General features: G+C 49.6%; 1 protein-coding gene across 1 annotated transcript in view; it reads right to left on the minus strand.

Annotated features, from left to right (window-relative positions):
- Positions 1–1,260: 1,260 nt before the first annotated feature.
- CCBE1 (collagen and calcium binding EGF domains 1) overlaps positions 1,261–12,489 on the minus strand; it is a 230,205-nt gene continuing 218,976 nt past the window's right edge. The window contains exons 7-11 of the mRNA XM_069569101.1: positions 8,738–8,858; positions 4,131–4,270; positions 4,015–4,050; positions 3,278–3,313; positions 1,261–2,467 (exon numbers count right to left, since the gene is read on the minus strand). Coding sequence (XP_069425202.1) covers positions 2,234–2,467; positions 3,278–3,313; positions 4,015–4,050; positions 4,131–4,270; positions 8,738–8,858 — 567 coding nt within the window. The 3' untranslated portion in view covers positions 1,261–2,233. The remainder of the gene's footprint in view (positions 2,468–3,277; positions 3,314–4,014; positions 4,051–4,130; positions 4,271–8,737; positions 8,859–12,489) is intronic.

Genomic DNA, 12,489 nt, shown 5'->3' on the forward strand with positions numbered 1-12,489 from the left:
GAGAAGGCCTTACAAATAGCTATGAAAAGAAGAGAAAGGCAAAGGAGAAAAGGAAAGATATACCCATTTGAATGCAGAGTTCCAAAGAATAGCAAGGAGAGATAAGAAAGCCTTCCTCAGTGATCAGTGCAAAGAAATAGAGGAAAACAACAGAATGGGAAAGACGAGAGATCTCTTCAAGAAAATTAGAGATACCAAGGAAACTTTTCATGCAAAGATGGGCTCAATAAAGGACAGAAATGGTATGGACCTAACAGAAGAAGATATTATGAAGAGCTGGCAAAAATACACAGCACTATACAAAAAAGATCTTCACAACCCAGATAACCATGATGGTGTGATCACTAACCTAGGGCCAGACATCCTGGAATGTGAAGTCAAGTGGGCCTTAGGAAACATCACCACAAACAAAGCTAGTGGAGGTGATGAAACTCCAGCAGAGCTATTTCAAATCCTGAAAGATGATGCTGTGAAAGTGCTGCACTCAATATGCCAGCAAATTTGGAAAACTCAGCAGTGGCCACAGGACTGGAAAAGGTCAGTTTTCATTCCAATCCCAAAGAAAGGCAATGCCAAAGGATGCTCAAACTACTGCACAATTGCACTCATCTCACATGCTAGTAAAGTAATGCTCAAAATTCTCCAGGCCAGGCTTCAGCAGTACATGAACCATGAACTTCCAAATATTCAAGCTGGACTTAGAAAAGGCAGAGGAACCAGAGGTCAAATTGCCAACATCTGCTGGATCATGGAAAAAGCAAGAGAGTTCCAGAAAAACATCTACTTCTGCTTTATTGACTAGGCAAAGCCTTTGACTGTGTGGATCACAACAAACTGTGGAAAATTCTTAATGAGATGGGAATACCAGACTACTTTACCTGCCTCCTGAGAAATCTGTATGTGGGTCAAGAAGCAACAGTTAGAACTGGACATAGAACAACAGAATGGTTCCAATTTGGGAAAGGAGTACGTACGTCAAGGCTGTATATTGTCACCCTGCTTATTTAACTTATATGCAGAGTACATCAAGAGAAATGCTGGACTGGATGAATAACAAGCTGGAATCAAGATTGTCGGGAGAGATATCTATAACTTCAGATATGCAGATGACACCACCCTTATGGCAGAAAGTGAAGAGGAACTAAAGAGCCTCTTGATGAAAGTGAAAGAGGAGAGTGAAAAAGTTGGCTTAAAGCTCAACATTCAGAAAACGAAGATCATGGCATCTGGTCCCATCACTTCATGGCAAATAGACGGGGAAACAGTGACAGACTTTATTTTTTTGGACTCCAAAATCTCTGTAGATGGTGACTTCAGCCATGTAAATAAAAGATGCTTGCTCCTTGGAAAAAAAGTTAATACCAACCTAGACAGCATATTAAAAAGCAGAGACATTACTTTGCCAACAAAGGTCCATCTAGTCAAGGTTATGTTTTTTCCAGTGGTCATGTATGGATGTGAGAGTTGGACCATAAATAAAGTTGAGCGCTGAAGAATTGATGCTTTTGAACTGCGGTGTTGGAGAAGACTCTTGAGAGTCCCTTGGACTGCAAGGAGATCCAACCAGTCCATCCTAAAGGAAATCAGTTCTGAATATTCATTAGAAGGACTGATGCTGAAGCTGAAACGCCAATACTTTGGCCACCTGATGGGAAGAAATGACTCATTTGAAAAGACCGGGATTGAAAAGATTGAGGGCAGGAGGAGAAGGGGATGACACAGGATGAGATGGCTGGATGGCATCACCGACTCAATGGACATGAGTTTGAGTAAGCTCTGGGAGTTGATGATGGACAGGGAGGCCTGGCATGCTGCAGTCCATGGGGTCACAAAGAGTTGGACACAGCTGAGTGACTGAACTGAACTGAAACTCACATTTTCTTAGAACTCTTTCCCCCTTTTTGACAGTCTGCCAATTTTTAAGATAATGTGAGTACCTAATTCAGAAATTAGAAGTCCCTGGAAAATAAGGAATTCAAAGAAAAGCTGCCCTGTGGATTCTCGGGGGGGAAGCACTGAAATCAGCCATTTCGTTCCCGGTGTCTTTAGGATGTCTAGCAGGAGACGCTGTAAACAGTGTCTAGAAGAGGAGACGTAGGAAGAAGAAAGGGAAGAGGAAAGAAAATAAAAACGTATCTTTCTTTAGGTCTCCAGTGATGTTTTGTTTTTGTTCTTTGGAGGATTTTACTGCAGGGGAAAACGCTCTTCCTTTGGCATGAAGATGTCGGATGCACTAAGGATAGAAGTCTCTGGGGGCTCCCGAGGCTCTTGTCTCAGTTCTTCCCGGGGAGTCATCTCCGGAGCCCATGTCCAGGGACTCCGGATAGCTGGGAAATCCCTGCGGTGACGGGTACTCCTCTGCTGAAGAGTGAGTCCGGCGCCCGAACACCTGTTCCTGCAGTTCGGTGATGTCGTTACGGATTTCCGCCAGCACGATCAGCAGGAAATCGAAAGAACCGGGGGGTCCCTGCACAGGAGAGAAGAGTCAGACCAGACGGCCAGAGGCCCGCCCCTTGGCTGACCCAGGGCTCCCGGAGGCCCCGCCGTCCGTTGGCGACCACCTCGCCAACTCTGCGTCTAACGAGGAAACGTCAGGCCCATAAACAACAGCTGGCGGATGCCGCCCTGTGCCCCTTCACCTCCCGGATGCACTGTGGCGGCTCACGGACCTCTCCTGGCTCTCAGGCTCCGTCAAATCTGGTAGAATGACGGAATCTGACAATGCCCCTCCTAGGTTACCTTCCAAAGAACCCTGGGAGGCGGAGAGCAGTGGTTAAGAGGCTGGGCTGCTCTTGGATTTGAACCTCAGCTCTGCCACTTCCGATGTTGTAAGACACACCTGGAAATGGACTTAGGACATGCTAGGGTTTGGAATCTTAAGAGAATCTTTATTCCAAATAAAGATTGTTGTCATTGCTGTTTAGTCGCTAAGTCATGCCCAAGTCTTTGGCAACCCCATGGACTGTAGCCCGCTAGGTTCCGCTGTCCATGGAACTCTCCAGGCAAGAACACAGGAGCCATTCCCTTTTTCCAGGGGGTCTTCAAACCAAGGGATTGAACCCATGTCTCCTGCATTGGCAGGTGGATTCTTTACTGATGAGCCACCAGGGAAGCTCAAATAAAGATTAGCCATAACAAAAACAAACAAAACCAGGAAGTGGATTTTTAAAACCCAACCAGGTGCAAAAGGCTCTTGTGACTCTTTCTGTAACCACGGAGCTCTCTGTGGCCGGGCTGAGCACTGCCCTGGGGAAGCAAGACAGGTGGGGCTACTTACTGGAGACCCTCTGGGGCCCGGTGCGCCTCTTTCCCCCTGAAAACAGAAGGGTCAGGGTAAGCGTCTGGGCCACATGGGTGCCACCACCCGCCTCCATTCCACCACTACCATCTCCCCGCACAGCCAGCCAGTATCTCCTATGGGAAGCAAACGTCAGCTTCATGCTGCACCCTTGGGGCCGCTGCTCTGAACCAAAAGGCTTGAGTCAAGTGCCTCGTGTTTCCATTTCCCCCAAGGCTGTGTGTTTTCCAACCAGTTCCGAAAGGAGGGAAGCCGGTGTTTCTAGGCAGCGTGTGGAATAGCTTAGAAGCTTCTAAAGTAACTCATACTGACTTTTTTATGAGGCCAGTGGGGCACACAGGCCCCCAGAGCGAAACCACCCACTTGCACGGACTGGAACTTCTCCTGTTCTTGACTTAAACACAGCAAAGAAATTAGGAACACACGTAAAACAGCCCCACAGAGAAGCCTGGCTAAATAGAAAAACACGCTACCATGACAACCCGGAGGCTTAACGTTTATAGGGGTCGTTTTTTCTTCCAAGTGGTTTTTGCGGCTGTTTTTCTTATTACGGTTGTTCCATATCTTAAGAAAATGGCTTTTTAGATTTTCCTCCCAGCTTTAGGGAAAAAAGTGTATCTGTGTCTCAACTTGGCCACATGCAAAGCGGCTCAGTGAACCGTGCTTGAGCTCCAGGTGATGCCTGCAAGGAGGTAAGGACCCCTTGGAAGGCTTACCTTAGAGCCATCTCGTCCTGGGGCGCCTGGTGGACCCTACAAGGCAAAGGGACCTCGTTTAGCAGAAGGAACACGCCTTCCCCAACCATGGATGGCAGCGCTGATGAAATACTGACCACAGGGCCCCTCCGGCCTTGCTTAATGTGGGACAGGTCAGGAGATGGTCCCACGGGTCCCATTGAGCCCCGCGGGCCGGGCTGCCCCGGGGGGCCTGGGATCCCTGGGAAGCCGGGGCTCCCCTTCGGTCCTGGTGAGCCTGCAATCAAAGAGCATCTCATTAGTCTACAGCCTGGGAGGAGGACGAGGACTCTGGCTGGCTGACAGTCCAGGCGCCCCTTGCAGCTGTTTCTCTTTGTACTCTGACCTTTGCTTTCTGACCTCTCCACTGAGATGTCCCATAGGCATTTTGATCATGACCAAAAACTGCCATTCATCCCCATTCTTTTTCTAAAACATTTCTTGTATTGAAATACTGTTGACTGACAATGTGTTAGTCTCAGGCGTTCAGCCAGCTGATTCAGACTTTACACTCCTTTCATGGACCTCCCATCCCCACCCATTCAAGCCAGAAACTTGGGAGTCTTCCTATAAATTCCTCCGTTTCCATAAGCTCCTCATCCAATCAGTGCCATTTCACCTCTTCAGCATCTTTCACCTCCTTTAAGCTCTTTAATTTCACCAGTCTCGAGACCGTCTGCTCTCAGCACCCCCGTCACTGCGGGGCAGTGATCAGTGCAGCTGGGGAGTGGCTGGGGTACAGGTTTCAGCAGCAGGGGGGGCCTGCCTCTGAATCGTGGACAAGCTTCCTGACCTCTGTGAGCCTTCGTCCCTCATCTGTAAAGGAGGGCTGAGAAGAATCTGCCTCACAGAGCTGTGTGGCTGTTGTTTAATCGCTAAGTCGTGTCTGAATCTTCTATGATCCCCTGGACTGCAGCCAGCAAGGCTCCTCTATCCGTGGGCTTTCCCAGGTGAGAATACTCGAGTGGGTTGCCATTTCCTCGTCCAGGGGATCTTCCCACCTCAGGGGTTGAACCTGCGTCTCTGGCATTGCAGGCAGATTCTTCACCGTCTGAGCCACCAGGGAAGCCCGTAAAACAACTATATACCCACTGCTCGCGCCCCCGCCCCAAACCAAAGTAACAGAATCCTCCCATCGAAGGAATCCGAAACCTGGCGGCCACGGAACACTAGTGGCAGAGCCAGTGCCAACACACCCGAGCCCGGCTCGGTCGCTCACGAAACTGACCCGGTTCTTCTCGCGAGCGGCCTGCGCGCCCGTCTCCGGGAGCAGCTACTATGCGCCCGGGCTCTGCTGTTCCTCTGCAAACAGTATCTGGCATTCAAGTCAAAATTTTAAGGCACATTATAAAAAACTCAAACCAACACCCAGACGAAACTACTCCCCTCAAAATTCAAGAAATTCAGCAATCAACAGAAACAGACTCAGAGGCAACCCAGATGTTAGGGGGATCATACAGGGACCTAAAGGTAGCAGCGCGTGTTGAAGGTGCTAGAGGGAGACCGTTTGCCCGAACAGATGGGAGGGTTTCAGCTCTAGTGTTGCTTTCATCATCTGTGCTTCTGGTTTCATAAGCAAGAGATCATTGCCGATGTCGTGGAAGCTCTCACCTATGTTTCTCCTAGGAGTTTTATAGTCTCAGGTCTTACTTACATTTAGGTTTTTAATCCATTTTGTATATGGTAGAAAGCAAGGGTTCAACTTCATTCCTTAGCATAGGGAAGGATGCGGTGTTTTAACCCTTTTTAGACTGTCAGCTTTATGTGGGCATGGTTGTATTTTAATTGTCAGCAGGCTCTCAGAGAAGCCCCGGTACAGAAAAGGCTGTTCAGTAGATGTTTCACGTCAAATGACTGTAACGAAGAGGCTGGGCTGATTGCTGTGCTCGTCCGTATTTCTCAGCCATGTATTCCTAAATACTATACAGATTCCTCCCTCTCTTTCAAAAGCACGCAGGAGTTCCTTTTTGATGATACACGGCTCCTACAATTGGCAGAATACAGTGATAGAATGGAATGACTTTCAGGCACTGGAAAACGAAACAAAAAAAGCCCCAAAGACTTCAGACTTACCATATTTGGGGAAGTCTTTTCTAGCTCACAAAATAATTAAGCCAACATTAAAGGCTTAATTATTCCATCCAAGTATGTCTCCTTCTCTAAATGCTGGTTCCAGGTACATCCTTGAAACAGTTTACCTGGGAAGGGGACCAGCTCCCTCTCATAACAAAAACACAAGGACCTCTAAAAACACAAGGACAGGCCGGAGATCATATCTTGCCTTCATTTAGGCAGTCAATGAGCTTTAGAGATCGAGTGTCAAGTGCCTTTAAACTGCGGGGCTTTGATGAGCAAATGCCAGCACCTTCATCTGAGAGTGAGGGGCAGAGAGCTGCCACCTCTCCACACCAGAGCTCCTGGCTCGCTGCCCCAGGCTGTGACTCACCAGCCTTCAGGATTGGAATGGGAGTTAAGGGGAAGAGAATCCAGTTCTCCCTCTCGCTGCCCTAACACATCTCAGTGGAGAGCAACACAGCACGATGCTAGAAGCCAGGAGGGGGCAGGAAACAGGACTGGAGGAGAAAGCAAGGGTGTTGCCAGAGCTCGCCCTCGGTGACTCTGCCCCAGTGAGGCCCCGGGCGGCTCACATTGTGCTGGAGACCAGATGGCAAGACTGGCAGGGAAAGCCCGCAGGCCATCCATCAAGAGAGAGGCCAGTGGCTCCCCTGTTCCTCGAATGTCCTTGTTGGAGTGATACGCAGACTGGCCTGGGGATGAATTTTCTCCAGGGAAGTAGAGCAAGAACATTTTCTTAGAGGAGGATGGAGAACACTGTGCTAAGAATCAATGTATAGGAAGAGACCCAAGCTTACTCAGAGGCAGGAGAGGCTGCCTGTGTATGGCTTCTGCTGGAGGGAAGAAGTCAGGGGAATGAATGAGGGAAGAAACCAGAGTCCTGGACCAGCTTTTGGTCTTTCTACAGACTGAGACCCAGGAATCTGGGTTTTGAAGGAAACCGGGAGATGAAGATATTAGTGGAGAAGAAAACACATAGTTTAGAAAGCGTTTTGAGCCTTTGTTATGCTGACCTTCCATCCTAAAACCTGCCCATGTCCTTCCAGCTTGGACTGGTCCTACCTTTCATGTCTGTCCATGTCCAGCTTGAGCCCCAGATCCCCTGATCACCACAGCCTACATGATCTCTCCCTTCCTTAAGCTTCCACAGCAGACAGGTACTGTTTCATTCCACTTGCTTTCACTCCGTGTGCTTTGCTGTCCCCATTAAAACATCAGGAGGCCACTCACAACACCCAGCTCACTGCTAGATGATGAGCAGTGGGGATGAGATGTCCACGTCTCAGAACATTTGCTAACCCTACTAATATTTCCTTCACTAGTATGGAAAAAAAACACTGATCTACCTACAGAGAGACTCCTAATAAAAGGGAAAACGTCCTGTCACTGTTTTAAGTTCTCATTGCATATTTCCCGATGCAAAGACAGGATGTTTGGGATTTTCTTCAGCGTACGGGGGAGAATCTCCAAAACAGGACGCTGAAGAAGCCAGACAAAAGAATAGATCCCTTTTCACGAAGTTCTGGAACAGACAAAACTGCAGCGACCAAAAGCAGGTTGGTGGTTACCTGGAGCTGAGGATGCAGACTGCCAAGGGCACAAGGGCACTTCCTGGGGGTGATGGGAAGTTTCTATATCTGGATATAGACCAGATATAAGGTGGTGCTTAGTCAGGGCTTCCACACCGGCTCAGCAGTAAAGAATCGGCCTGAGACAAGGACGACACAGGAGATGCGGGGTCGATCCCTGGGTCGGGAAGATCCTCTGGAGGAGGGCATGGCAACGCACTCCAGTGTTCTTGCCTGGAGAACCCATGGACAGAGGAGTCTGGACAGCTACAGTTCATAGGATTGCAGAGGCGGACACGACTGCAGTGACTGGGCACGCATAGAGCGCAGGCATATGTGAAAACTTGTCCAACTGTAACTCGTGTACATTTTATTGTGCACAATTGTATCTCAGTGATGGTGACTTAATAAAGTGAAACATAGAGACAGATAAAAAATAAAAACCAATGTAAGCGTGTTGACAAATAACAGGAGGAGGAGGAGAGAGGATTGGGAAACAGTGGCACGAGGCTGGCCATGAATCGTGAGAGCAGCTGGTGAGCCCAGAGGTGTTCAGCACACCATCCGACGTTCCCATGTGCTAGTGTTAAGAAGTTTCCATTTTGTTTCCCTGTAACCTAACAACGACCTTTAAGACTGCGGTCCAGTCCAGGACGATGACTTTTCCCCTGACGACTGTCGGTCATGAGGGTTTCTCAGGTTTGTCCATTTCTTGGCACACTGGTGTGGGGGGTTCCTTGGACCCTGGCTTCTGCTCCCACCCATGGAAGCTAAAGAACTCCGTCCCATCCCCACTACACGTGAACTCCTGGAAGGCTCTGGCTGGTGAACCTACCACCTTTCATGCTCCTCTTCACACTCACTTCCCTGGGGGCTCAGCTGGTAAAGATCCGCCTGCAATGCGGGAGACCTGGCTTCGATTCCTGGGTTGGGAAGATCCCCCGGAGAAGGGAAAGGCTCCCCACTTCCGCATTCTTGCCTGGAGAATCCCATGGACTATCCATGGACTTGCAAAGAGTCAGATACAGCTGAGTGACGCTCATGTTCACATTCATACTCACCAGGGGGGCCCTGGCCCCCAGGCAGGCCAGGAGGACCTGGAAGGTAGGCGTTTGAGGCCAGCACCTTGTGGCCAGTGATGTACTTGCCCAGGTCGGCAGCGCTGTTGGGGAGCAGGGCAACCTGCAAAGAGAAGAGGGACCTGGGTCAGGAGATGGCGCCGGCCCCACTGCAGGCGGCGCGCGGCAGAGGCTTCGCAGCCCGTCCTGGCTCCTTTCCCCTTATCTGAACCCGTCAGGGCCAGAAGGGCTGGAGAGATCCTCCTCCTAAACCCAGAGGCCTTCCAGTCAACACAACTTGCCTGAGATGGCTCAGCTGCCTAGTGGGCGACCCTGGACCGGCTGCAGCCTGCCTGAATATCATTAGACTCATGAATGCCGTAATTAACACAGTTGATCTGCTTCAGGCTTTCAGTTAAGCTCTTTATGCATCAAATATTTGAGAAACTACTACATGCCAGGCACCGTGCTTGGTTCTAAGGTGATCACAGTGACCAAGATGTGGTCTCGGCTCTGAAAGATCTCAGCCTTGGGAGCCAGGAAAACATGGCTCACAGGTCACCTGTGCGCTCAGGTGGCTGGGAAACTGGCTGTGACGGCTTAAAGTATGTCCACAAATGTCAGGGCACTCCTCCTTTTCAAAGTCACTCAGTCGTGTCCGACTCTTTGCGACCCCATGGACCGCAGCACACCAGGCCTCCCTGTCCATCTCCAACTGCCAGAGTTTACTCAAACTCATGTCCACTGAGTCAGTGATGTCATCCAACCATCTTATCCTCTGTTGTCCCCTTCTCCCGCCTTCAGTCTTTCCCAGCATCAGGGTCTTTTCCAGTGAGTCAGTTCCTCACATCAGGTGGCCAAAGTATTGGAGCTTCAGCTTCAGCATCAGTCCTTCCAGTGAATATTCAGGACTGATCTCCTTTAGGATGGACTGGTGGGCTCTCCTGCTCCCTCCCTCTCTCTCAGATTTCAGGGGCTCATTCTATGAGAAGCCAGAGGAACCTCAGACCTGAATGAGTTTTGCATTCCTCAAGGAAAGGAATCAGTGAGACCTTTGGTAAGAACTAAATGCCTTGAACGCCCGTTTCCTCACAGAAAGTGTCCACCTTTAGCACTGGGAGGGTGTGTATCAGGTGCCCAGGAGAGGAGCTGGAACGTATAAGTGGGAGTGAAAGTGTCAGTCGCTCAGTCGTGTCTGATTCTCTGTGCGACCCCACGGACGGCAGCCCACGGGCTCCTCTGTGCGACCCCACGGACGGCAGCCCACAGGCGTCTCCAGGCAAGAATACTGGGGAGGACTGCCATTCCCTCCTCCAGGGGATCTTCTGCACCCGGGGACTGAACCCGGGTCTCTTGCACTGCAGGCAGATTCTTTACCGTCTGAGCCCCCAGGGAAGCCACACTGAATGGCAGCTCTTGTCTCTTCCTTCCAGAAAAATGATTCAGGGGTGTAGACTCCGCAGGAGACTGTGTTTCTGAGGGTCAGAACCCCTGAGTGAAGGGGATTTATAAGCAAAAGTACTCTAGTCAGAGGACAGAGGGGGTAGCCCTGGCCCCTGAATGCTGCTGCTGCTGCTGCGAAGTCACTTCAGTTGTGTCTGACTCTGTGCAACCCCATGGACTGCAGCCCACCAGGCTCCCCCATCCCTGGGATTCTCCAGGCAAGAACACTGGAGTGGGTTGCCATTTCCTTCTCCAATGCATGAAAGAGAAAGTGAAAGTGAAGTCGCTGAGTCACATCCGACTCCTAGTGACCCCATGGACTGTAGCCCACCAGGCTCCTCCGTCCATGGGATTTTCTAGGCAAGAGCACTGGAGTGGGGTGCCATCAGGCTGGTCCAATGTTATTATCTGCTTCCAAGAGGAAAACTGAAATGTGAATCTCACATATGGGCTTCAGCATCAGGCAGATCTATGTTTAAGTCAGTCCTGCCACATTAAAGACGCTTGCTCACTGGAAGCAAAGCTACGTTAAATCTAGACAGCATATTAAAAAGCAGAGCATCACTTTGCCAACAAAGGTCCATCTAGTCAAAGCTATGGTTTTTCCAATAGTCATGTATGGATGTGAAAGTTGGACTATAAAGAAAGCTGAGTACCAAAGAATCGATACTTTCGAGCTGTGGTGTTGGAGAAGACCCTTAAGGGTCCCTTGGACTGCAACGAGATCAAACCAGTCAATTGAAAAGGAAATCAACTCTGAATATTCATTGGAAGGACTGATGCTGAAGCTCCAATACTCTGGCCACTTGATGTGCATTGGAAAAGACCCTGATGTTGGGAAAGATTGAAGGCGGGAGGAGGAGGGGCAGCAGCAGATGAGATGGTTAGAGAGCATCATGGACTCAGTGGACAGGCATTTGAGCAAACTGAGAAATAGTGGAGGACAGGGGAGCCTGGTATGCTGCAGTCCATGGGTTTGCAAAGAGTTGCAAACGACTGAGCGACTGAGCAACAAATTGCTACGAACTACCTGTGGGATCCTGGCAAGCTACAGAACCCGATTTTCTCATCCATAAAACAAGGATCATAATATCCTCCTAAGAAGGGCTGCTGGGAGGATGAAAGTGACGAAAGTCTTAAATGTGCCTGGCTCAGCTCCCAGGCTAATAATCACCAGCAACTACAACCACAGGCACAGTGCTTACGCTCTGTGGGGTGGGCTGTTGCTCCTGGCTGTTTGTAGGTAGCTGTGTGACTCTGGGTAGGTCCCTTCGCCTTTCCAGGTTCTCATCTTCATGTCTATAAAACTAGAGGTTCGGACCAGACGAGCAAGTCTTTGGATGAAAATGTTATAACCAAGCCCAGCCCACTCCATGCCCTGTCCAGCATTCTTTGCTTCTTTGTAAAGTTCGTGAGGTGACCCCATCGACATCGACCTCAGCTTCCTGGCTGGCCTCCTGCTGGGTAATTACCTCCTGGCTCCCGCCAGTTAGACCTCTAAGTGTCCGCAGGACGAGCACAGAGTATACGTGCTGGGTCTGGGAGGCAGTCGGCCGGAAATCCTGGCCTGACGTTCTATACAAACACTGCAGACGGCGGGCTTGAGGGGGCGCAGGTGTTTGGAAAGAAGTTTGTAAGAAGAGTCTGCATTTCTCATGGGTTCCAATCAGTCAGTGGAATTACGGATATCAGTATCTCATACTAGCCTTCATAGCAAAGCACCTACCTCGCAGGACTATTGGGACAAGTGAGGTGCGGCCTGTAAAGCACTTTATTAGCACTTATAATTTACGTTTCTTATATTCTGGAGAACATTTACAGAGCTCTTTCTAGGTGGCAGGGACTATTCTAAGCCCTTTATAAATATTTACTCACTGGATGATTATGAAGTCCTATGTAGTACATATTACTGTTATCTTCTTTTTCTAGAACTGTGACACAGAGAGGTTAAGTCACTTACCCAGGGTCACACAGCCAGAAAGTAGTGGGGCTAGGGCTTAAACCAAGCCCATCTATTTCTGGACTCTGTGGTCCTCACCACAACACCCAGCTGCCTCTCTTAATATTACTCATGATACTGAGCAAAGCAACCTGCAATCACTTTCATATGGATTAGTCTTCCCAGGCCTCCTGAGAAGACCCATTGTACAGAGCAGCTAGACTGAGGTCGCAGAGGAATGTACTGAGAAGCCACAGTCTGCTGGCAAGAAAGGCTGCGCTAGAGCAAAGGAACAGTCACCAGCTTGCAAAGCTGCTCACGCTTAGGAAACCTCGTTGTTCTCTTGCTTCTGAAGCTTCTGCTGCTGGCACCA

The sequence above is a fragment of the Ovis canadensis genome, chromosome 23 (genome assembly GCF_042477335.2).
Source record: "Ovis canadensis isolate MfBH-ARS-UI-01 breed Bighorn chromosome 23, ARS-UI_OviCan_v2, whole genome shotgun sequence".
Taxonomy (NCBI): domain Eukaryota; kingdom Metazoa; phylum Chordata; class Mammalia; order Artiodactyla; family Bovidae; genus Ovis; species Ovis canadensis.